The sequence below is a fragment of the Triturus cristatus genome, chromosome 4_1 (genome assembly GCF_964204655.1).
Source record: "Triturus cristatus chromosome 4_1, aTriCri1.1, whole genome shotgun sequence".
In the NCBI taxonomy this organism is placed as follows: Eukaryota; Metazoa; Chordata; class Amphibia; order Caudata; family Salamandridae; genus Triturus; species Triturus cristatus.
This window is the reverse complement of record NC_140585.1, coordinates 1,309,485,213-1,309,512,470: the sequence shown is the minus strand read 5'-3', so window position 1 is coordinate 1,309,512,470 and position 27,258 is coordinate 1,309,485,213. Positions and strand designations below refer to the sequence as shown.

At 43.6% G+C, this 27,258-nt stretch overlaps 1 protein-coding gene across 1 annotated transcript in view; it reads right to left on the bottom strand.

The window, feature by feature from the left end:
- BRINP3 (BMP/retinoic acid inducible neural specific 3) overlaps nt 1-27,258 on the bottom strand; it is an 845,680-nt gene that overhangs the window by 637,901 nt on the left and 180,521 nt on the right. Inside the window, exon 2 of the mRNA XM_085654808.1 lies at nt 23,044-23,329. Coding sequence (XP_085510934.1) covers nt 23,044-23,279 — 236 coding nt within the window. The 5' untranslated portion in view covers nt 23,280-23,329. The remainder of the gene's footprint in view (nt 1-23,043; nt 23,330-27,258) is intronic.

The following is a 27,258-nucleotide window of genomic DNA, read 5'->3' as shown; positions in this document are numbered from 1 at the left end:
ATATTCAGTCTCAATTATTTTGTCCTTCTAATTCCCACATCTGAGCAGATATTTATCTTGGTGGAGCCTGTGGTTTTGGATAAATATGTAAATGCTACCTCTCTCAAATTTTGCTACGATTCTGAGTTATCTGATTATCACCTGAAAGGCTGTTGAGGTTGTTATGATTTTCCAGAAGTCCATGTAATCATCTGGGGATACACATTTTGCAGGAATACGCCTTTTGGGCTTTTCTTCACTCATTGGTATTGAGGCTACTTGCCCTATGTAAATCGATTTCTCAGGTTTGACTGTTGTGGGAATTAAAACAGCGGTACTTTTATGTTCCCTAGTCAAGCATGCTGACCATTCAATACTGCTTCTTTTGTGTTCTTATATGCATTCCAGGCCCATAGGGGAGATACATTTCTTCTACCCTGCTTATGTACTCTGCAGAGGCATGGCATACATCTTACTGCCTACATTTGCTTAAAGTTTTTCTGGATGGTGAGTGTTCTTCATAACAGGAAGAAACTGCCAATAGCTAGGGGTTTTGCTTCTCCGCCACAACCCAGTGCAGGCACCTCCCTGCCTGTGATCCATTTCTATTTCAATCAAAGGAAAACTAAGGAAGGGCCAGCGATGAATGGGGCTCAGGTTTTTGGTATGCTTGTGATTGAAACTTGAGTTTTCTCCCCATAATGAGATCCTGTGAGAAATCCCCAGAGACAAATCTTCTCATTATGTCATTTGGAAACAAGACAATAACTGCCAGGAGTATTTGAGCACCAGTCCTAGCTTCAATTATGCATTGGGACCCTCATGCTCAGTCTCTAACATAAGTGCTGTCAGCAAGATCAGCCACGTCAGACACTTGAGACATGCCCCTTCATACACAATGCTCCTTGGAGGTCCAAACCCTGAAATTGACCTCTACTCAATATTGCTGTGAAGTGCTGGAAGGCAGCAAGTTAGTACTTTTTAGGTCAAAGCCGTCTGGTTTGCTAACTACTTCTTGGGGACAATCGAAAAGCTTCCCTGGGAATGCATTCCACCCATTGCTTAGGTTTGACTTTGTGTTTTGTAACTCACATTTGCTTGCTATTTGGTGGCTTTATTTGTTTCAGGCTGTCTAGCTTGTGTTTATCCTTCCCCTGGAGCATAGCCTATTCACTGTATTCTTTCACGAATGCTAGATTTCTGTAAACAGCACTTTAAATCTTGTAAATATCTTGTCATATTTGCTGTGCATTCAAAGGCAGAGATCAAATGTCAGACTTTGTCTACTGAGGGACCTTGGTGCTTACTATTCTTTCTCTAACTTTAAAGTGTGAGGATTTATGTCACAATTTTGCTGTGAGAGGAAAGGCTATTTATAGCACACACATTAATTTAAATGTCTGTAAATGAACTGTGCAGATATTTCAGAATTTATCAGAATTAGGGAAGCATAAATGAAGCACAGGTTTTGTAAGTGTTAACTGTGGTGGAAACTAAAACTTTAATATGATCAAAACAAATCAATACATTGGGTGATGAAATTTCCACACATTATCATTTGTGCGCTGTATACCTTTATCAGTAAAACTGTATGTGTGTGCAAATGTAATGGTCATTTTAATTTAAAATGTGTTGTCTGTAATGGCTGTGCACAGCCACACCATGCATACCCCACACTACACCACTCAACTCTACACTACTCCACTCTACAACCCTCTTCTCCACTCTACAACTGTTCATGCAACTCTATGACATTCTACGCCACACCACACCACTCTACTCTACTCCACTCTATGACACTCCATTTTTATGACACTCCACTTTGAAACCTTAGCACTATTACACTCTACTGCACCGTGCTCGACAGCACTCCTCTCAAAAACACTCCACTCTGACACTTCACTCCACTCTATACAACAGCACTCTACTTCACTCTATGCTACTCCACTCTGTGTTAACCTACTCTACAACACTCCACTCAACTCCCTCTATGCCCCTCCATGCCACTCTACTCCACTCTATGACACTCCATTTTATGACATTCCACTTTGAAACCTTAGCACTATTACACTCTACTGCACCGTGCTCGACAGCACTCCTCTCAAAAACACTCCACTCTGACACTTCACTCCACTCTATACAACAGCACTCTACTTCACTCTATGCTACTCCACTCTGTGTTAATCTACTCTACAACACTCCACTCAACTCCCTCTATGCCCCTCCATGCCACTTTTCTCCACTCTGTGCAACTCCACTCCACTCTACACGACTTCACTCTATGCCAATCCACTCTATACCACTTCACTGTATTCCACTTGACGACACTCTACTCCAGTCTAATGCACATTATGCCCCTCCACTCTACAACACTCTTCTCAACTCTGTACCACACTATGTAACTCCTTCTATGCTACTTTACTCCACTCTACTCTATTGCACACTACTCCATTCTACTCCACTATGCCACTGTACACCAGTCCATGACACTCTATGACACTACACACAACACACTATGCCCCTCCACTGTTCATCACTCTACTTAAATCTATGTCACTCTTCTCTACTCTACTCTACCATACTCTACTCTTTGACACTCAACTCTATGCCACTCTAATCTGCTCGACTTCACTCCACTGCATTCCATTCCACTCTATACCACTCTCCTCTATGACACTCTACTCCACTCTACAGCACACTACGCCTCTCCACTCTACAATACTCTACTCAACTCTATTCCACTCCACTCTACTACACTCTATTCAACTCCCTCTATGCCTCTTTACTCCACTATACTCTGACACATTACTCCACTATACACCACTATGCCACTCTACACCACTCCACTGTACAACAGTCTATGTCACTCCACTCTGCTGCACAGTAGTCCACACCAAGCCACTGTACAACACTCTATTTGACTCTATGCCACACTTCTCTACTCTACTCTAGTATACTCCACTCTATGCCACTCTAATTTGCTCTTCTCCACTTCACTGTATGCCACTCCACTCTATGCCACCCCACTCTACGACACTCTACTCTACTCTACAGCACACTATGCCCCTCCACTCTACAATACTCTACTCAACTTCATTCCACTCAACTCTACAACACTCTACTCCACTTTACAACACTCTACTCCACTCAACTCTTTTATGCCATTTTAGTTGAATCCACTCTAAGACACACTAGTCCACTACATTCCACTATGCCACTCTACACCACTCCACTCTATGCCACTCCATGTTACTCCACTCTACGCCACTCCACTGTACAATATCTTCTCCTCTCTATGCCACTCCACTCCACTCCACTCTACAACACTCAACTATATGACACTCCACTCTACAACATTTCACTCTAACCTATGCCACTCCACTCTATGGCACTCTACCCCACTCCATGCTACTCCACTCTACAAAAATACTACTCCACTCTACGCTAATCTAATCTACGTCAACTCCCTCTATGTAACTCCATGCCGCTTTGCTCCACTCTAGCCCGCTTACTCTACGCCACTCCACATTTTGCCACTCCGCTTTACTGTACTCTACGACACTTTACACTATGACACACTTTGCCCCTCCACTCTAGGACACTCATCGCTATGTCACTCCTCTCTATGATGCTTCACTCGACTCTATGACGCTCCACAAAACTCTACTCCACTTTATGCTACTCCAGTTTATGAAAATCCACTCCACTCTATGTGAATCTACTCTACAACACTCTACTCAACTCTCTCTATACTACTCCATGCCACTTCATTCAATTCTATGCTACTCCACTCCACTTCACCCCACTCCACTCTACATCACTCTACTCTACGCCACTCCACTCTATGAGAACCTACTCCACTCAATGCCACTCCACTTTATGACATTCTACTCCCTCAATGACACTCATTATACTGTATGCCATTCCACTCTATTACACTCTATGTCACTCAACTATACAACAATCTACTCCACTCTAAGCCACAGCACTCAACTCCACTGTATGGAACTCCCTGTACACCGCTCCATACCACTTTACTCCACTCTACCCTATGACACTCTACACCACCCCACTCTATGACACTCTATGCCGCTCCACAACACTGTAGTCCACTCTATGACACTTTACTCCTCTCTGCGCCACTCTACAGTTAGACATTCTACTACACTCTACACCCCTCAACTCTACACCCTTCCACTCTACTAAACTCCAATCTACACCCTCTATGACACTTAATGACAATCCATGACACTCTACTCCACTCTATTCCACTACACTCTACATTACTCCACAACACCCTTTGCATCTCATGACACTACACCCTACTCCACTCCACTCCAATCCACTCTGCACCATTCACTCTACTCTACTCCACTTTAGGACACCCCACAATACTCTACGCCACTCCACAACACTCTATGCCACTCCATTTTATGACATGCTACTCCTGTCTACGCCATGCCACTCTACAGCAATCTACTTCACTCTATGCCACATTACTCTACTTCACTATATGCAACTCCCTCAATTCCTCAAAACACCACTTTATGCCACTGTATGCCACTCTACTCCACTCTACTCAACAACACTTTAAGACACTCTACAACATTGTATGCCACTCAACTGTACAACACTCTACTCCATTCTACGCCCCTCCACTCTACGCTGTTCAACTCTACTCTACTCCACTCTACTCCCTCCATGACACTCCACAACACTCTACCCAACTCCATTACACACTACTTCATTCTAGTTAACTCCACTCTACTCTAAACCACTCTAATCCACTCCACAACACTCTTTCCACTCCACAACACTCTATGACGCTCAATGACACTCCAAGACATTCCACTCTGTGCTACTCCACTTTATGCCACTCTTCTCTACGCCACTAACATTTAGCCATGCTGAACAGCAGCCAAGTTGGTGTACAGCATTGCTTAAACACATTGGTAAGGCCAATAGCTCATGCATAGGCGAGTATTATTGGCTTTACCAATGCTTATTGTAAAGTGTGTTCTGCCTGCTCACAGTACTGATATACTCAATTGTCAGAACATAATTCTCTCTTGAGACACCTCTTTGTCTTCCATAAATCAGGTTAACATGAGATTTTAGGCCAATGTCTGCATGGAAATTCGTTCACAAGATGAAGAATGCTACAAACTTTGATCTAGATGCAACACCATAAGACTACACAATCAATTCAGTGCAATCCTTTTGAAGCACTGTCTGAACCAATCACATAAGCTTTGGCAGCCTACTTTTCTATTTTAACAGGACATCGTTTTGTGTGAGGCTGTAGGATTTGAAGTGAATAGGGACACCAGGACCATAGTATGTCAGGTAAAATTATATAAGTCGTAAGTGTCCAATGCATAGCCAAGAGATCCAGCTCCATTTTAGATTTTCAAGATTTCAAGTTCCATTAAATGCATTTATAGCTAAATGGAAATCATGTAGTGTCACTGGTTAGTCTGAAATTCTGGAAAGAACCCTGCTACCCTAGACCCATGCAGGAACTCCTGATTTAAGTAATGGTAAATGTGTGTTTAAAGATAGACAGCCACAATCTACAGATTGAAACCAGAGGACAATGGTGTTGAAGCATGAACAGTGTGGAAGATACTAGTGAAGAAGCTGTGTAACATACTACTGTGCAACCACTGTGTGGAGTGTGGATTCCGCTCCGTAGAGCATTGCCACTTAGTCCATCACCATTAAGCTTAGTAAACAAAATTGTAAGTGCTCCTCATCAGAATTTACGTGGAGGCTCCATGAGTTTGACTTGTCCCTTACCTAGAAACAGTAGGTAGCCATCTGTTAAAATAAATTCATTGACATGATCTAATTCCTAGCATTTCCACAAGACAGTCTGTATGTGGGATCACACTTTACTACACTACCGATGGAAGAAATGCATGACAATTACAATTTACTATCACAGCCTAAGTGTCTGCTCTTTTGCTGTGACTGGGTCAAAGCCCAGAGAATATACTAAGGCTACCTGAATAATGCCATTCCATTGGGTTGCTTTTCTGCTGCTTCTGGGTTGACCCCTGAGAACATATGCATTGGCTGGTTGCATAATGACCATTTGCATTTGGCTCCTCTTCGCCCACTGCCAGGTATCTCTCCAGATCATAAACTATGACTGATTGCATAATGTCCAATCTTATGGGTTCTCGTATGCCTCTTCCATGTGGACTCCAGATTTTAGATTAAATTCAATGGAATCTTCAACCTCAAAGTTAGTATTTTTCACCTCTGGGCTCGCTCTATGCATGATAGTCAATGTGGTTAAAATATACAATACACAGCACTCTAAATATGGAAGACACTATCCTGCTTCATAACCTCGACTGTTGGCACACCTTTTCTTAAACATAGTGTTTGTACCACCACATGCTTGCAGTAGCGGCTGGCAGGGAATGAGGGTGGAGAGACCAGGACAAAAAAATAAATAAAAATATAACACTTACTGTTCCACCTGTCACGTCTATCCTCCGCTTCTCGAGTCCCAGAACTAGGAAGCACCTAGACTCCCCATAGCCAATCACAACGCTACAATGCAGCGTTGTGATTGGCTCCCCTAAGCCAATTACAATGCTGCAATGCAGCATTGGGATTGGTCTGAGCACCATGGATCGGCGCTCAGATGGGGACTGGGGGCCTGGGCATGTTCCCCACCAGGCTGTGTAATGCAGCCTGGTGGGGAACATGCAAAGTGTGCATGAATGTTTGGCCAGTGTGCAAACCACTCCTCCCGCTGTGCCTCCAGCCCGCCTATTCTAACCCAGCCCCGAACCTGTGAAAAATAAAATGATAATAACTAGGCTATTATCATTTTATTTTTCCTGGTCAAAGAGGAGAGGGGCTACGATCCTCCGCCTTAGCGGAGGAGCTGCCCCTGCAAGCTTGAAGCAGTGTGACAGAGGAGTATTTGCCATTCATGCATGGCAGAAAAACACTTTCTGTGTAAGTCTCACTGCTGTCACACACTCTTTATCGACACATATACCAGTACCCCTCTCTTCGTTTTTCTTGCATTTCACACCTTGGCGCAGTGAAAACCATAAGAAGAGCACAGCTCTGATTTTCGTTCACAACATCGAAACACTACCCATATAGGCCACATGATATACACACACTTTTCCATCCACAACACTCCCAAGGTGTAGCATGCCAACATTCCATAAATGTGCTTTGACCCCTTTTCTGGAATGTAGCAATCTATAAATGCAATTAGAGTGCAGTGCAACACACAGTAAGTCAGCGTTTTTCTCAGTTGAAGATCATGAATTGCCTCAAATGCCTCCCACTAAATGTTAGGAGAGAATGGACTCAGTTAATGTGACAGGCAGACGACACTTCACCAGGGAAAATGTGTATCATGTGGGAGTGCAGCTCACTTGTACACGTGGAGTGAATGTGGTTTTTCTCCAATAAGCGCCTAGGGGCAGATTTACAAGAAAGTGACGCATCGTTAGAGATGCGTCACTTTCCTTGCGCCACCCTGAAAAATGCTTGCGCCATCATGGATGGGCCGTATTTTCAATACGGCGCACCATGGCGGAAGGATTGACAGACGCGTCCGAAATTCTGACGCATCTGTTGGGGCAAAAGTCACGCATTGCTGGAGTTGTGTCGCAAGCATGACGCAACTCCAGCAATGCATTTTGTGGCCTATTCCCACTACACTGCGTCACTCCTTATCTTGTAGATTTCACTGCGTCACTTTTACAAGGCTTTCCTGTGTGGGAACGCCCCCCTGCATACATTATACCTGATGTAGGTATAATGTGATGCAGGGCTTTACAACGTGACACATCTCCCTAGATGCTTCACGTTGTAAATAGGGCGCATTGTTTGCGCCGCCGTTGCGTCAAAAAAAGTGACGCAATGGCAGCACAAAGAGGCACAAGGGGCTTGTAAATCTGCCCCCTAGACTGTGAATGTTAGAAGGTGGTTCTGACACTATGGGCCGCCCGGATTTTTTGCTTTTTGAGCACCTAATTGTTTAGCTTTTACTGTGGGGGAGCCTCATAAGTTGGGACTCACCCACAGTGAACTCAGGATGTAAGAGACTGCATGGGGATTTTACTGGTGTTCCCCTGGCTTGACCAGGCCACTGCGCAGCAGCTGGAGTAAGGGACACCGGGCTGGTTACATGCAGACACATGTGAACATGCGTGTGCACATGTGTACGGGCTGCACAGGGGAGATTCCTAGCGTGCGCAGTCCAGGAGCAGCTACAAAGTGAATGGTGTGGCAGGACTTATGCAGTATAGGGTGGTGATATGGAATAGGCTTTATACACAGGAAAGAAACATGCCAGGGAGAGTCAGTGTGTCTTACTGTTTTTTCACTTCATTACTCCCCTATGGGAATGTGGGGCCCATGGCTAGATTAATTTCCACAAGGCCTACAGATTCCAGACACGCACTAAAGTTCATTGTATTGGAGGTGAAAAGAAGTATTCTGCAGAGTCCAAAGTCATATTTGTACTGCTTTTGGGTCGTCCAGAAATGTCATATTTCTCTGAGTCTCTGGCTGGGGTCTGGCCTAAGGCAGGTTAGATTAATGCCCTTTCTTCCCCGAGGGAAGATCTTCCCTCCAAGGAAGGGAGATAGGTGGAGCTACAAGCCAATCCATCAACCACTGTCGGTGGGTGCCAGGCACCAAGCTGAACCCAGGTGAAGGCAGCACTGGGGGAAGGGGAGCATGTGGCCAGAGAGACTGGACAACGCCATATTGAGAAGGTGCTGGAAGGAGAGACCCCCTGACTGCCCCCAGGACCCTATCAGCACCAGAAGAAGAGCCCAGGACTGGTGCACAGAAGCAGGGGCCTCTGCGCGGGGAGAGCAGAGTCCCAGAAGGAGAGCCTGGCGAGAGGCTGGCGCAGGGAGCCAGTGAAGACAGCACCCTGCTGAATCAGAGACCCTGAGGGAAGAGGAGAGTGTTCCCAGTGGCGGGGGCTGGTGAGTCCCAGAAGGAGAGCCTGGCGAGAGGCTGGCGCAGGGAGCCAGTGAAGACAGCACCCTGCTGAATCAGAGACCCTGAGGGAAGAGGAGAGTGTTCCCAGTGGCGGGGGCTGGTAAAGAGGAGCATGAAGTGCCCCATAATGCCTCACCAGGAATTTGGAAATCTGCTGTTTTGGTGCTTTGTGGCCCCCAGAGGAGAGGGGCCACCCTCACTTGTGAAAAGGTGCTGGGGGAGCGGCTGGGGGAGCACAGTCTCCCCCCCCCCCAGCACGAAGAAATCTGCCATTTTTGTGCCTGGTGGCCTCCAGAGGAGGGGGTCAACCTCATCTGTGAAAAGGGGTGCAGGGGGGCGGCAGGAGCACCGCAGTCTCCCCCAGCATAAAGAAGAACAGTCCACCCCTAAGTTTCACGGGGCATCTGAAAGAATAACCCCTCAAGGGCTCAGCAGAAGGGCTGAGTTGGGGATGTCTGGAGAAGGGCATCCCCTGGAGGTGAAGTGGTGTAATTGCACCAAAATGCATTTACTATTGGTTATTTCTTTTTAGGTGGACTGAAAGTCACATGTGTAAAGTGAAGTACCTGTGTAAGGTGATGTTAAGCTAAATGGAGTTATGTTGCTGGACCCTCCTGCTAGGGGGCCTGGCTGTATTTACGTAATCCCATGCTTTTGTGATTCCTTTTAAAGTGAAGAGGCACACTGCAGGAGAAGTGTAGTTGACAGGAGTACTTCTTTTGAAGGGACTGTAAGTCACATGTGTAAGGAGATGTCATAGGCCAAGTGGGGCTATGTGGCCAGACAGTCCTGCTAGGGTGTCTGGCTGTATATGAGCAATCCTGTGATTTCATCTGTGATGCCCTAAGGGGCTGTAATTGCAATGCATTCAAATGATCAACCAAGGTGATGAGTACTGTCATTCTAAAGTGTGCGTAAACATGGATTCTTGCTGCTGCGCTTAGGTGAAGACCCCAGACTGCTAGCCCTTAAGATATAGAGGTGCCTACTTTATGGTCAGTAGGAGAAGCTTAGTCAGGGTCATGTGTCACCAAGGCAGGTTTACCCCTTTGTAATGCTTGTTGAGGTAATGGGGTGGGTCGCCACTGGGATGGTGCCAGTGCGCAGGGCCCTCGCTCCAGGTTATGTTCAACTAACTGCATTGGGGGCAAGTTGATGTGCATACATGGGAGTGGTGGTACTAGACCCCACCCCCCCTGCGGGAGGGGTGGAGATGTTATGCAATGTCACCAAGTAATTCCAACAGCTTATGTATATTTGTAAATTGGTGCATGGTATTGAGTAGTGTGTGTGTTTAATAAATGTACTCTTACCTTTATAAAGCAAAGTACAGACTGGACAATCAATTATTGAGTGTTATTTTTGTGCACCTGCAAATGGCGATTACTAGCCCACACCACCTCCCTTGAGTAAGCCTCAGACTGCTCTGCAACGCTACCCTCTGAGAGTCAGGCGCTACAATTGGGTGCTTGGTTCCCAGTGAAGGACAAATGTAGTCATGTTATTTGTGCAGGCCTCACAGATGCTGCCTCGTTTTCCAACAGTGAAGCTAGCCACTAATCCACTTAGAAAAGCATCTATTGGCTGAAAAGAGTCCCTAAGGTTCTTGAGTGACAGGTCGCACATCTTCAGTTAATGTGTGCCTAGGCCTTCAGAGTGGAGCGTGTTTCCCAAGATGGCTGCTCATGTGAAGTGACCTGGACTCATCCAAGCATATTGGCTACACTGCATATCCTGCATTATGCTTTGTCCATTCAAATATTTGTATGCCAGACACAGGCCGGCATCAGAGAAATGGATCTGTGATTATGCTTCCATTGGCGTTCTCAGAATGCTATTGGGTTTATGAGGCAAGTCAAGTTTATTTAGCATGTTCGATAAAACATCATCATAAAGCTATTTACAAAGTAAACTAAAACACACATAATATAAAAAAATTAATCACATAAGTGCAGCATAAAAGGATGGTGGGCCCTTGTTCAGAGAATGGAAGACAGCACCATTAATCACCTCCACCACTGTAATGTAAAACAGTTCGGTATAGGGAATCTAAAAGTTTTATGACAAAGGAGCAATCTTGGTTAAAAGGCGAAGGACAGTCAACAAACGAGCCTGTTCTATCGCTCCACTGGAATGCCCATTAAATATGAATTTTAAAAATATTGTTCTTATATTAAAAAGTACCTAACAGACTCTTTACTTTAGCACAACCAAGTTCCACACCCCTCTGCAATTTATTTGAGTAATGGAAGCATTATCGGATATATTAATTATGATTTTTTTCGGGCATTACTGCTATTAATTCCCTTTGGATTAGAGTCGCAAAATGCTACTAGGTTCATGAGATTTTCTGATTTGCCTGGCAGCATACCCTGCTGGTGCCAGTGTTTGTTCCCCTGCAGAGCATGAATCAAAGGAACAGATTCGCACACAGCAAGGGTCCTTTCTAAACCATCTCATGTCAGTCTACTGGGTGTCTCGCGGATGCTGGCCTTTCATGGGTTTAAGAGGGTCCATTCAGGCCGCCCCTCCCTCCGCCTAAGAATGAGTTTACTATCTGATTGAGGTAGGTTCTAGGGGGCCACGGTGCCCACGGAAAGCAGTGGTCTCGACCTGAATACCACACTTTGCTCTCACCCAGGTACAGTGTCTGACTGCTCCCTTCCTTGGAGGAGACTAAAGGACCTTTTAAAGATTGGGGAACCTCCCTCTACAAGAGTCAGGGCCTCAGCCATGAAATGAGGGTTTCAGGATATCCACATGGCAAATATTTACACGCTGAGACCGTGAATGGGAAATATCTACATAGATGGTGGTTAGACCGAGCGTCTGGCAAAACTCAAGTGCTTGGGAACCAACATGTGATACCTCTACCCTAACCGCTTTGTTGCATGTTGTAAGCAAAGGAAGTCCAGGTAGCTGTAGAGTAGGTTATATGAAGAAGGTTTATTAAAACTTAGTTACAGGTTATTAAGATAGTAGGTTTCAGGTAAATAGCTGGAAAGTACATAGGAGATGGCCCCACCAGGAGTAGCCTCCTTGCTGCTCAGCCCATGCACTTCACTGACACTCCCCACCTCATCAGACACTCAAGCATTCAATTACCTCCCCAAGCACTCAGCCAGCTCAAGCATTCCATTACCTCCCCAAGCATTCATCCTGGCTGAGCGGCAGGGAAGGCCCATTGAAGGAAAGGGTGCCTAGCAACCACTCAAGTCACAACATTCCATCCAGGGTCTCTGTGGTCTTCATACATGATTACAGCCCTATGATCTCAATGCAAACAGGTATGGTATCTCCAAAAGGCAAAGCAGTGGCGCAGCAAGAGGGTCCGCCCCAAGCAGTACGAGTTTTGGATGCAGCGGCATCCTCTCGCCCTTACCTGCCGACCTGGGGCGGCAATCGCCAGCACCCCAACCCCCCTCCCCCCCCCCCCCCCCCCGCTCTTTCTATGCTACTGAGGCAAAGCAGGAACCTTAAATCGTCACCATTAGATGATGACAAACAAGAACGAAGACCCTGAAAGAGGCCTGTTTCGTAGTAGGCGGGAGTGCTCCAGTGACAAAAGATATTTTACCTGGAGTGTCAAATATCCTTCAAAATTCCTGACTTAACATGTCAAGGGTCCAAATTAACAACCAAATGCATAACGCCACCATTAGCCAGACTTTACTTCTTAGCCAACTTCATGTTGCATTCTTCGACTTGTAGTTATTCTTTTGACATTGAGGTGATTGGCTCAAAAGTCGTAGTTTGTAAAGTGCCAGTGCCCAAAATGTCAGGACGGACAGAACACGTGACAACATCACTACTTTTCATGAGGTAGCACGTAGCCTCTAATTTAAAATTTAATTTTCGCCTCTGTATTTTTTTTGCTGATTAAATAACTGATCATAAGACAACTGTCCTTGTTGAGGGGTCTGTGGGGGCTTTGTGCAGATGCACATTAATATCTCGTTTTGCATCACCATCCGCAATGCGTACATAATTCAACAGTACCTTTTCTCTGTGGAAAGGAGAGCTCGTCCATTTTCAATACATTGTTCTTTTTACATTCGAAGGCCGATGTATTGGTCACCGCCATCCTTATATTCTTCGTACCAGGCCAACCGCTACAATGCCACCTCTCTATGGTACCATTCCCAGTTCCTATTATCAGTCGTGCCTGGTTGACATTGGAACATTTACATATCTCTTCTCTGCATCCCGCAGGTGCATGTTCTGAAGCCCAGAGCCCTCTAGTGGTCATTCAAGGAAACTAGAAACAAGCAACCTCTTTAAAAAGATTTAACGAAGACCCTTCAAGAGTCCTTTGCTTTAAAATGTATCACAAATCTCGTAGCTCATTGGATTGTGACGAATCGTTTCCCTAATGCCTAACGTGCAAATCACAGCAATGCTCTGATAACGGGAAACAGCAGGGCAACAACGTCAGGTGTAGATCTCTGCACCGAAAACCATTTTCGTATGTACCTTAGGAAATACTTGGATAGACATGACGGGGACTTAAAAATGAAAGACATTTTATAGACAATAAATTCAATTCAGCATTTTCAGCACCGAGGAGATGCCTCAGTAGAGACAACACAGATTTTTTGTAATGCTCCATCTGAAACGGAAAGATGCTGTCCCGTCACTGTGCTGTTGTAACACTTGTATACTTTAGTATTACTGACATGGGCACAGGGGCAAACTGAATCTCAATAGCCACACTTTTTGGATGTGTAATCTCAGATATTACACCACAGGTAGGTACAGTCACACACAGCACCTGCCTGTGGGTGGATCTCTGCTCCATTCTCAAAACCAGCCAATCATCTAACTGCAGTGGCAGGCGGACAGCAGGTTGACACTGCTGCTCCATCTCATCATCATAGTCTTTATTCGAATTTAAAAGAATTCATACAAGACACAAACATATACAAAACACAAAAATATTACTAATCACATACCCTATATAATACATAAAATCATCCAATAAATACCTAAAAGTTACTAATAAAAAAAGAATTAAACATATCAGCAGACTAAAGATGGGAACACATTTAAAATGCAAAGCAAAAATAAAAAATAAAACATCTATTGGAACAACAAAGTTTTCAGCCAACGTCCCAACAACGTAAAACCTTACGGAGATACTCCCACAATTTCCTTAAGAGCCTTGTGCCTTAAGGACCAAGCCCAACCCAAGTATTTAGCTAGGGAAATTGAAACAACTGGAAAAGTGCTTGTGCATAAAAGTCTTAGAGCAACAGCAGAACTCCTTGTGGCCAAGGTTTTACACATAGGAGACAACCATATTCGTCTAGGGATGGCGTATGCAAGGCAAACAAACAAAAAATGGGCAGTTGATTCCTCGTGAGAGCCGCAGGCAGGGCATGATCCTACAATTGCACCAAACCACCTGCTAGTAAGGTCCCTGAGTGGAAGAGAGCCTTCTCTAAGTTGGAAGTAAAGTTTCCTGGCTCTAGGTTGGGTAATCAGGTCCCAATAAGGTTCAAAAGCTGGAGTAACCTTCGCCTCCAAATATCGGCTAGTCATCGTAGGGGAGTTAGAATCACTCCAGACCCGATAGTTTACCAGTTCCCAATAGAGCGTTTTCAGGAGTCTCTTGGGAAGAAACACGGCAGCCACTGGGTCGCTCCATAGCCCCTCCAATCCCAGGTCTATCAATGTCTCCCGGAGGTTCCTCAGCCACCCGATCTTATGGAACGTATCGGCCTGTATTACGTCCGTAAGACCCATTGCGTATGAAAGAAGCTCCGGAGTGGTCCAGATCCTCCGCCAGTATAAGACCGGGCGGAGTTTGGCTAGGTCCTTGATAGCCTTCCTACCCAGATCATATCGCAGTGCTCTGTGGGAGGCCGGTTATGCTACGGCAAAATTTATTTTCGACGACTGTTAAAGATGTCAATGCGTCGAAACCCCATAGCTCTGCCCCATACAACACAGAGCTTAAAGCCTTTGCCTCATATACTTGGAGCACGGGTTTAATAGGCTTAGTGAAGGATTTTTTGTGCTCACTGGTCAGAGCTCCCGTTATCTGCCTAAATTTCATTGTAGACATTTCCATATGCCTGTTCCACTTATTGTCGTGAGTCACATGCATGCCTAAGTAGACAAAGTTATTAACCTCTTCGAGTGGTTGCCCATTCATAGAGAACTTTCCTGTTCTATAACTTGAATGCGGGTTAAAGACCATGAGTTTAGTCTTGGTCACATTAATCTCTAGACCATAATTTCTGCAAAAATCTTCAAAAACTGACAATGCCCTTTGCAGGCCACTCGGAGTTTTAGACACAATGAGAGTATCGTCAGCGAACATCAATATTGGGGTAATCACTCCAGCCAGCTTGGGAGCGTCGGTGTTGACTCGTAGCATATAATCTACTATTCCATTGATGTACAAGGAGAAGAGCGTGGGTGCCATGGCGCAGCCTAAGCGCACACCGCGCTCTACCGGGAACTCAGGGGTGACTTCACCCGGGCTCCATCTTTTACAGCAGCACTAACCCCACTGCTGATGAGTTCATGATCACACTCAGATAGCACATTTTTCCAATAATCTGGCTCACTGTCCTCATGTCTTCTGGGCATTCCAAAAATGAAGGTGAGTGGCACTGCAGACCAAGATACTGTGCCTGATATGTTTTATGGTCTTAAATGGGTCAGGTTGTCTTTCCATAACGTGCTGGAAAGCTAACGCTGGTACATAAAAAAAGTGTAATCAAGTATGGCTGACAAAGTGTCAGGAGAAGGACCTGCTTAGCACCCCAGAGGCCAGTTGAGGAACTGAAACTAATTGAAGAACATCAACTTTCTTGATTAAACTGAATTACAATTTCTTTTCTAAAATATGCCCTACTGGCATCATCTCATTCCTGAAGGCAACTTTCCTGACTTTCCGAAATTGGGGCAAATCTCTCCATTCTTAAAACAAAAATCTATCTGATCCAAATATTTTATTTAGATTTAGACACATGTTGACTCTTCCATTGCAATACAAAGCTAATGAAAAACGAGAGGCTAATAAAACTCAACGCATTCACCCAGCAGGAACGCCTACTCTCAAAGCATCAATCCAGCTGCCACAAAGGCCGCAACATGGAAACCTCACTATAGTCACACATAATATTCATCACTTATTTGACAACTGAGAAGCATGCTGTTAGAAAATAGCTCTCTCAGGAGGGTCACCCTAAACCTTTTGCCTTCCTCCTCCTAATTTTCCTGACCTTTTTGTTGGCTTTACGTCTCTGAGTACTTTATCACTGCTAACCAATGCTAAAGTACGTGAGCTCTCTCCTCTAAACATGGTGTGTACACAATTGGCATATTTAATGTACTTTTAAGTGCCTTGTAAAGTGGTATATAATATACTCAGGGCCTGTAAATGAATTGCTACTAGTGGCCATCCAGCTCTGATTGTGCCACCCAAACCAGTAAACTTTCAAACCTGTCTCAGGCCTGCCTCTGAGGGATCTGTGTGTACTGTTTACTGCCAATTCGCATTTAAAACTTTTCGCCAAGCCTTAAACTCCCATTTTATTACACATAAGCCACCTCTAAGGTAGGTCCCTGGTAGCTCATTGAGCAGGGTGGTGTGTAAGTAAAAGGTAGAACATGTACTTTTAAATTTTGCATGTCCTGGTAGTGAAAAACTCCCAAATTCGTTGTTCACTACAAGGGCCGGACTGGGAACAGAAACTGTTCGGCAAACTGCTCGGCCGGCCCTCCTGGGAGGGGAGGGGGGGTGCGGCCGAGCTGTTTGCTAGGGCCGGTGTCGGCCGATTTTGTGACAGGGGGACGATATTGCAGACCCCCGGTTACAAAAACGGCCCCCCAGGGGGTGGCCCACCGGGAAAATGCCCGGTGCCCGCTATGACCAGTCCGGCCCTGTTCACTACTGTGAGGCCTATTCCTCTCATAGGTTAACATTGAGAATTCCTTAATACACTGTTACGCTGGATGCATGCCTTTGCCAACTAGAGACCCCATTTCAAACACATGCCTACTAATCCTTCTCAGCTTATCAATGGGGTTTGACACCATCAATCATAATATATTTAACACGACCCTTAAATCTCACACTTTTTTTCTGTAATGGTTGCACACTGGTCACATCTGCCATAGACCACAGAAAGTAAATGTTGAAAGTCAGAGAATCATTCTTTGTAATGGATTCAGTCCTGTGATGGGTTCCACAGGACTCCATGTTAGCCCATGCACTGTGTAATCTACATATGGAGTTTTTTTGAGGTGTTATGAAGTCAGAAGTGTATTTCTATCAACACGTGGTTGGAACAAAACTGTTCATGAAAATTACTAACTTTACTAGTATCATCATTCTAAAGAACTCCTAAATAAAAATGTATCCGTTGATATAGGTACATTTTTTTAAACTGAGGCGACAACAATTAGTCGTATCAGCAGAACTTAAATGTGATGGTTTTGCTCCCAAAGGATTAACTCCAACCACTCTATGGAAACTCCAGTCAACTGCACCACTAAAGCAGCTTGTGCGGCTCTGTTGTCTCTGAAATGATTCAAACCAGTTCTCACACATTCGGAACTCGCTCCATCGCGCAAGACACTCATCTCCAAAATTGATTACTGTGATGTATTACTCAAAGGAACCACAAAACCTTCCTTGGTGCTTTTAAAGCCCTCCTTTGCTGTGCTGCGAGTTTAACAGCTAACACCAAGAAATGTGATTGTCTAACCTCTGTTTCGAAAGACCTCCACTGGCTCCCATTGGAGGCAAGGATTAAATACAAACTCACCGGACTGACCTTAAAAGCCGTGTCACTTTAAAAACCCACCTACCTTGACTCTACCTTCACAACTCAGGGGGCAAACGAGTTTGAGGTGTAAAAAAGCCCTTCATCTTTAAGTCAGCGCACAACTTTTTCCGGTGTGGTCCTATTACTAGGGAACTCCCTTCCAGATGAGATCACACTAAAAGAAGACAATGGCATCTTCCGAAAAAAAAAAATTTAAAGCTTCTTTTCAAAGATCATTGAACTGTCTAATCACCTCGTACAACCATTTACATTTTTTTCTCTGTTTCTTCCATTACTTCCATCTCATATCTTGTACTTCCTCTTCCTTACATAACTTACCTGCTCATTAATAAAATGTTTTATGTTTCCGAGTGTTGGCAACATCCCAATAATTTATATGTATGCCTGAGACCTACCTCAGGAAAATTATGCTCTTCATAAAGCACTCTATCACCCTGAGGTTAGAGAAGCAATCTATAAAAATCTTTAAATAAATGCATGCATAAATAAATATTATCGATGTGCCCTGAGTGTACAACGGGTGTTTGCTTCCATTTTGCCGCCCAAGAGACCTTCTGACACTTGTACAGTCCACGTCTAATACCCACAATGAGAGAGTCCATGTTGCACCTGCAGTCTCAAGAGGGTATTCCCTAATTTGCATGGGATGTGCCCCAAGCTTTGCCCATGCGTCCAAGCTGTATTACTGATGCAGGAGCAGGGTCAGCCAGTTTGTCAGGGGGCTCATGGGACTAGACACAGAATTATTGCCAAATGGCAGTGTGAATTAGGTACAGAGGGGCCTCACAGGCACAGCCTTGCACTGCACTTACCTGTTGTGGGATCTCTGTGCCCCCTTAAAGCCCTTCAACCCATCCAAACAAAGGACATATATTTTGAAACTGCAGGTCCATATTCAATGAGACTCTCTCCTTCCAGTTCGGGTGTGACTTCATGCTTGGACTGGGTACAAGGCATTTTGTTTGTAATGGGGCTCATAGTTCTGGTCTGCAACAGTGCATGGGGAGCTTATTGCTACAGTGCACTATTTTAAATAATACTGTTCTAGTTCCCTGGCTGCCCGAAGCGCAACTGCTATGATCTGGATTCTTTGAGCAGGTATATATTTGATTTGTGAAGGGCTAACCTAGTTACACAGCAACTAAGCACTGAGCAAGAGGGGAATTAATACACACATGGTTTGGGGGCAAGAGGAAGGAAATGATGCATGTGTTTTGTGGTTAATGGGGGCACCAGTGGCGGCTCCTCTGCTAAGGCGGAGGAGGGCCAACCCACTGCCAGGAGCAGCAAAGAAAGGAAAAAAGAAAATGATAAAAACAGAATGTTATTATCATTTTATTTTGTCCTCCTGCTGTGGCAGTGCGTGAGGGGGTGGGGCGGAGCTGCAGGGGAGGAGTGGTAGAACATTCCTATGTGCAATGACTGTTTGGCCGGCACTCTCGGGCCACCCCAAACAGTCATGCGCACTCCCCTGTTCTCCATGCAGGCTGCATTACAGCCTAAATGGAGAACATGCCCATCCCTCCAGCCCCTGGCTGAGCGCCGTGTCACGACGCTCAGACCAATCACAATACTCCATTGAAGCGCTGTGATTGGCTCAGGGGTGGGAGCCTGGCAGCCTGCTTCCTGTTCTGACCTGGAATCTGACACAGGCTGGCTAGAGAGAAGAAGCTGCACCCGGCGACGGCAAGGTAATTAATTTTTTTTAAAGCAGCCCGCGTCCCCCTTCCACCGCTTCCGGCATCCTCACCCGCGAGCCGTGCTGGCTACCCCTGGGGGGCACAATGCTGCCGAAAGAATATGGGGCACTGACCTCTAGGTCACAGAGAAGCTTACCATAGAGAGGAAGGAGTAGTCGCTAGCAAGGTGAATTACAGGCCAGTACTAAGGCAGGTGTCAGGTGTGAGGGATTGGAAGGCATGTACATTTCTTTGCGGGGTGGTACCAGTAGTATTAAATATGCCAGATGTGTCTGTTTCCTCCTTGCCAGGAGTCAAAGGCTTTGACTACTGTAAAGTGACCTTCAAAGACATGCCTCTTTTGTGGTCAGTACACGACATTCTTTAAAACTGCCCTAAATATTATTATGCCTACACTATATGTAAATGTGTAGGCAATTTGCAGTTTGCAGGTAGTGATCTCCTAACTTAAAGTTCATCTAGTTCTTTTCTTATATGGTGGAAAATAACAATTTGTGATAAAAGAGGTGTCTAGCTTCTCCAATTTGCTTTACACAAAGTAGATTGGATGATTATCTCATCTAGTTTTCAAAAAAGCAATAGAAAGTCCTTGGCGACAATTTTTTCCTGAGATACTCGGAGACCATAAACTGGAGGGATGTTTTCATCAAAGAACATATTGCTTGAAAAATGCAGACGTTGAAACTTAGTAACTCACATATGTAGTCCTGATCTTCATTCTAAGAAATGTCTATTTTGTTCTACGGTATGCGTACAAACCTCAGAATTTTCAAACCTGCACACTATTCATAAGAATACCAGGAAAACCCTTTAATCACCCTCTTCACCCTCTGTGGGTTTTTTAGTTTGTCACCAATTCTAGAAAAGTAAGAATTGTTTTCTGAGACTTTCCTGCCAAGACCACTCTAGCAGATAGTCAGCTGAGTGTCCGTAACGTACTGCAAGCCCCTAACACTAGCCGTGCAACACTCCCCTCATCTTTGATTTCAAATAACCTTTCTCTCTTCGCTTGCAGGTCTGCAGTATCTCCCTTACTAGTGTTCTGAGTTGCTGTCTGTGGCTGTGTGATATATCACAGATTATACTTGTCTTTTCTTTAATGCACAATATCTCCCTCCCCCCAATGTTTCCTGTCTGTCTTTACTAATGACTCGCAATGAATCTAGCTTTATATACAACACTTGGGGTAAGAAATAGAAATACACAAATAGAAAGATCAAAATGCTATCACAATAGTAGTTATGTAATTTTGATAGCTGAAAAACCCTAGAAGATGTGTCTCCAGAATTTTAAAGTAATTACACGATCTTCACAATGTTTCCCCTTTATCTTTCCCACTTTGTGTCTTTCAAACCAGGAATTCCTTTTCAATGATCGATATTCCTAAAACTTTGAATCTAGCCAATCCAGTGTCTGGGAATTTAACGCTCTACTTTGAAACAGATATTTTCTGTAGTATCTCTGCCTGTATCACACTGAACGGCATCATCCAAGGCCTAAGTTGTATTTTGGAGATCTTACCATGCACTTTATCAGTTTTATGACAATGTCAGACGTGAAGCTATCGATAGCTTTTTATAAAAAATCTTTTTTGAGGTACTCGTGGTACTCTATGCCTAATGCGTGATTTGCAATCTCTGGCGTATTCTCTCCCTACAATGCAATTCTAATTTGACAGTCATTTTGATAACACTAGGGCGGTGGGTCTTTCTCACAGAAGCTTTTCAATTCACCAAAACAATCTACCTCACTAACAACCTATCAATATTTTGATTCCCGGCTTAGTACAAATTTTTACATTTTGTGTTGTGACTGGTTGATTGTGGCAACCCAATTTCAACTGAAATCTTTATAGTAGCGTGGCACCACTGAACTGAATCGTACAAAAATAGCTACTCGAATTAGCAGATACTCATAACTTTGAAGACACAAAGTTCCTATATTCAGAAACAATTTTGGTTGTTTGTCATCTATTAGAAATTATTGTGTGGGTATCATTGGTATCCGTTGCAAACTTTCATATCACTATATAAAGATTATGAGATGATAGTCATTACATAATGAATCTCAATAATTTCAAAGATGTGGGAATCAGTCTGATTTATTATCCTTCTCTCTGTTCTCCTCCTACTTTAATCCTTCCACGGTGTCTTCTTCTCTGTCAGCAAAACTAGTTTAAAAAAGATGAAAATTATTTCCAGTCACTTTCCTGGGTACTACATACATTTTCTCTCTCATTTTGCCACATATTGTAGGACATTATTTCATGAACAACCTAGTCTATCACCCGTTACTGCAAACTACTTTAACTAGCGTATTTGGTGGACAAACACATTTCTGTTTGCATGGCTCTATTTTTGCTTCCCAGATTAGCCTCTTTTGGATTTCCTTGACCAGAGACTACCAAACAATATGTAACTGTTTTTCATGCTTAATGTAACACCACAAATTCACTGTGTGTGTGTGTAGATTCAATGCATCAAGTAGCCACAGGGGAATGCCTGGTTGGCTTACAAGGCTCATTTGGCCCAACACAAATCAGTCCACACAGGGTTAAACAGGCTTAAATGTGGCATGCCAAGGCTGCATAAAGATTCCTTTTGTTGCCAAAAATCAATCTCTGAAAGCAGGGGTGCAAGCTGGCGCATGTCTCAGGTTTTCAAATCATTCTGGAACTACTAGTCCTCTGCTGTCAACAGAGAACATAGGGAAACATGGCAATAGGTGAGGGGGGAAGCTACCAGATTCCCCCTCCCAGATCTGCTTAAATCAATATTATTTATATGATAATTGATGAAGTACAACAAAATGAAGTGCTTTAAAGAACTCATGTCAAATACAATCCATCGACAATGAATTACGTCGTCTGGGTTGAGGCCCCGTAATAAGAATATGATATGTATCAATGTATGTGGTATTTCTAAAGCACCTGGTTTTTGGACTGTTAATGCATTGTGATGTAGTGTTCATTAAAGACTTGTGTCTTCAACTATTTCCTAAGTTGGGGGACCTTTGGGGGTGTTGGAGCATTGGAGCACATGATGGTGTTGTCCAACATTGTTCCATGAAGTTACGACCCATGCCAGATTTTCAGGATAACAGTTTGATATGTAAACCATTTCCTTTTGGAGTCACAGTAGATAAATATATCCAGTTATGAACCAATGTTGGATAATCATTGGATAGACATATGTCTGGGGCAGAAAGAAGCAACTCTTTATTTTCAGGGTAAAGCCTTCATTTTCTAGCTATAAATAAATAAATTAGCACATTTCACTCGACAGAACAATATTGAGCATTTGATGTTAACCCTTTTTAATGCCATGTCATCGAGCTAAGAATGTACTATTTGAAGAAACACCTCTATATGTGCCTGTTTAAGGAGCATGATCAGCTAGAACAGTAAGTGAGGTAGAGAGATAAATCCTTCTCTTTCTGTGGACTCCAGTACCATGAAAAGAAGCTGCAATAGGAGGACAAACCATCTGAAACAAAAACAGTAGGAAAGCGCACTTTGCCGTGGAGGTCATAGCTGGTATTTGTCTGTTTGTCTATTCTCCTACCTGTAAATCTTGTACCGCGTACTGAATCCCTGCCGGCTTCTGTCCACAAAATCTGTGTACTCCTGCGAGCGGTGGAACGGTCCCTTATCAGACAGTAGCCAGTCGAAAGGGTTGGTGGCATGCTGGTCTGAGACAGCCGCAATCGCTAAAACCCAGCAATGAAGACTCAGAGCTATCCACTCCCATAGAGCCATCAGAGAGAGCAATTCAGCAACCGCACTGCACCGCCATATCATGCTTCCGCTGGGGGTTGAGCGCCTTCATTCTCTTAGCTTCTCCACATCACCTAGAATAAAGAGAAGGAACATAAGGTGAGCATGATTTCCACCTCCCTTGGAAATTACAAATGCTTTCATTAAAAACATTATTTTTTTTTTTTGTTAAGTGCCGAATAAAGTGCTTTTCACTATATGCTCTTGGAACATTGCAAGATAAAGAGGATTTCTATGAGTCTAAGTGGAATCAAGGCATGCTAAATACGTTTTCTAAGATATATAATTTTGTAGATAATAATAAGTATATCCATAGTATTAATTTTCCTTCCGTTACTTTGCCATTTCATAGATTACCATACATAATGACTGTAAATCCTGTCCTGGTGTCAGAAACCTTCTGTGGTAAGAGATCCTGAAGTAGCAGATATTTTGAAAATATTTGAAATCAATTATGCGGTGATCAGAAAAAAACTAAATCTAGGTCGTTATTTGGAATAAAATCATTTTTTAGCACTTAGTTAGCCAGCCTCCTGAAAAGTTTTAAAATTTGTGGAGGGAGCAGCTATGATCCACTCTCCTCTGATGACCCTCTGTAGAGCACCAAATAAAAAGAGAATCATTGGTGAGAAAGAGGTGTGGTGTAGTGGCCAGAGCAGCTGACTCCTGAACACTGGGCTCACGGTTTGATCCACGGTGCTGGCAGCAGGTCAGCCAAGCACCGTGTGACTCTGGGCAATAGCTTGCTTAATCTTCCCAGCGGCCCCCAGTGCCTTGAGACCCTTAGGGGTAATTAGTTTGCACTTTAAAAATACTGGGTTAATATTTCTTATAGTGGCTCCTTATTGGATGATGATTGAAAACTTTCAGAAAAGGAAAAGTCAATTTAGGTAATTGTAAAAAAAAAATAATAATAATAATTTTTTGATTAAATTTACTTGGTTTCAGGGAACAGCATTCAACACTCTGGCCAGCTCACATAAAGGCATTTTTGCATTAATCAATTGTTATTATAGAGAGGCATTTTTCAACTAGTGCACAGTGTAATAAATTGAATGTTCTTCTGTTCACACCGTTTTTTATGCCCAGATGTACTGGAATACTTGACTCTGAAAAACACTTTGTATTGCATGCTCTGTAACTTAAAACATGGTGATGGTAATTTTTTCAAATTTGCATATCTGACTTTTAGTAATGGTCCAAAGTGGAGCAGTGGTCTTAAGAACAAATAGCAGGCACTAGTATGGCCTTACCTCACCCAAATGTGTGACCTTGAAAACATTGGACTTGGGCGAATCTCGAAATGAGAGTTCTGATTGCGGAGATTCCGCCATGAGTGTGGGACTTCCCCATGACTGCTGGGCCTCGGCCACAAGTGCGGAGGCCCTTTGTGAATCAGGTCCTGTGTTTTAAGACTGACACTGAAGGCCTGGACAGCGGCAGCCAAAAGCTGCCTCCAGCACTTGCCAAAAAGTAAAATATTTTTTACAAGTGGAAAAGCCTACTTTTTATATTAAACAAGTCCCATGAGTACTGCCTAGCAGCCAACAATGTCTGGGTGCATAATGTGTAAAAATGAGGCATTCTAAATATGCCATTAGCCTATCTGTTCATTGAAATGATACTTTAGCACTATTTCATATGCAATAGCTTCTGCCCATTGGAAACAAGCTACTTAAGTCATACTTTCCATCGGTTGGCATAGAAAAGGACGAAGAAAATAATATGCAAACCAATGTAATACTTTTCAGAAATCTCATTTATTGCTGACCCTGACTTTTTATAAGTATGACCCTAAGATAATTTTAATACAAGCTGTCTATTTCTGGCTGAAACCTGCACAGCAATTATACCAGCTATGACAACCTTCCCTTCCTCCATTGACAGTAATTAACCCTTACAGATCTGCAAATTGTGGATGAAATAACTTTCTGGAAATACAAAGGACATTGGCCTGCTTGCAGATCTCTGTTAGGAAGGCTAAGAATATGTAATTAAAGCGCATCAATCCATAGGTATCATGGAACGCGACATGAGGGGAGAGAAGGGGGACAGCAAATCGCCATTACAAAGGTCTAGTAGGAAGTCTTAAAGCATAATATTTTTTAGCAAACAGGGATCTGAAGTGAGGCTCAAAGTTTGATGGTGGCCTGCTCTCACCCTCGTTGTCTTCTTTCACCACAAGAAAAACATTGTCTATGAATCAAACTGGACTGATTTTCTATGATAGTTTCATCACTTTACTAGGTCAAACTCTGAGCAGGGGCAATGAGCTCCACACAGAGGCCTCGAGTCTGCCATCATGGGAGACCTAAGAGCAGGGTTTCTAGTGCGGATGATTTTGATGCAAGACTTTTGATAGTGGAGGGCATGAGATCAAGGGTCTAGCTCAGATGGCTTGAAAGAAGGTTCCCAGAAATCAACTCTACCCTCTGACACTAATACCGGAGACAATTTGCCTCTTCCTAAAATCCAACAATGCACTAAACAAAATCCAAGCAAGGTTCAACCTAGGTCATTCCAAGGAGTTAGTGGTACTAGAAGTGGTCACTGGCGAGCTCCATCCAGGCACAGCCTCCTGCAGTATCAATGCCCTGATCCTATTCAATCTTTCAGCAACATTTGACACAAAGTGAAATGCTCTGTCTTGCTCAATGGGATGTGTAAGATGGTTCTCGGTGGTCAAGGGCTTGTTTGGTTGTCCTCTTTACTTTCCAGCTGCATACAAAGGTTGATGCTTGGACCTTTCACTTCATCTACTTAAAATATTATCTGTGAGGTTCCCTTTAGCTTTGCTGTCTCACCTTACCTCTTAACTTCAATATTCAGCCTTTTGTGTCCAATATTTTGTCTAATTTACCATTTTAAAGCTATATTGAGGACACCCAAATGATATTCACCATTGGTGGACGTAGAACTGAGCCTGCCATGTTTAGGCAGTGTTTGTGAGCCATTGGAAACTGGATCAGAAGCAAATGGCTAAAACTCAACATCAAAAAGAGTGATGGAAGGAAAGACATTCAAGGTAGTCTTTTTCCCGAAGCATGTGGCATGTGTCCTCTGGTGTGCGATATCAAAAGCACTGATCCGAATCCAGGCAAAACACTCAATGAGACAGCACAACTGCGGGATGGAAATATCGAAATCAATTTGGTTACTCTGGGTGCATTCCATTCCACTGTTTTATAGCTCCATACTGATGTTACAGATAGCGACTAGCTATTTGCCGAACAATGTAGGCCTTGTCTAAAACAGGACGTACGCATGAACCTCTAGGCTACCGCCTCTCTGAGCTGGAACAAAAGCAACCTCAAATATGCTTTGGCCCAGGTGTGAAGGCAGCTTAAGTCCCTATACTACGGAGAGTTCATGACTCACCTTGTGGTATACCTATGAAAGATGAGAGGCTCACTTGGCTCTGACAAGAATCAAACCTTTAACATGCTCGTCACACAAAAAGGTTAATAGCAAACTCCCTGAACTATCCTACCACTGACCCAATTGTATCTAAGTATGAGACTGGGGAAATTGCAAATAGCCAGAAAACATTTAAATGCCAATTCTTTTGATCAATATTCTCTCTTATTTCTTATTCTTAGCGGTACTCTTTAAGATTCAATCTTTGCTAGAGAGTTGTATGTGCACCTGGTGCTATATTAGCTATGGTGACTCATGGCTTTGGAAATGTCTGTCAGCCCTTCCACTGCTCTTTAGACTTTTCACACACTCACACAATCATGTTGCATGAAGGTCAAGGCTGCTGCCAAGTGCAGAGTGCACTGATTCTTGGTGCAATAGAACGGGTCCAGTGACTGTGAGGTGGGGTCAGAAATGTGGATAACATTGTCAAAATCTTTTGTAACTATGTTGTTCATTTACTTATAAGTGACTGCAAGTTAAATATAATACAAATATCTTAAATGAAAAATGAATGCAAGTTAAACAAATCCGTGGAGAATGAACTATGTTTTGGTAGGAAAATTCAGTTGATTATTGCAAACAG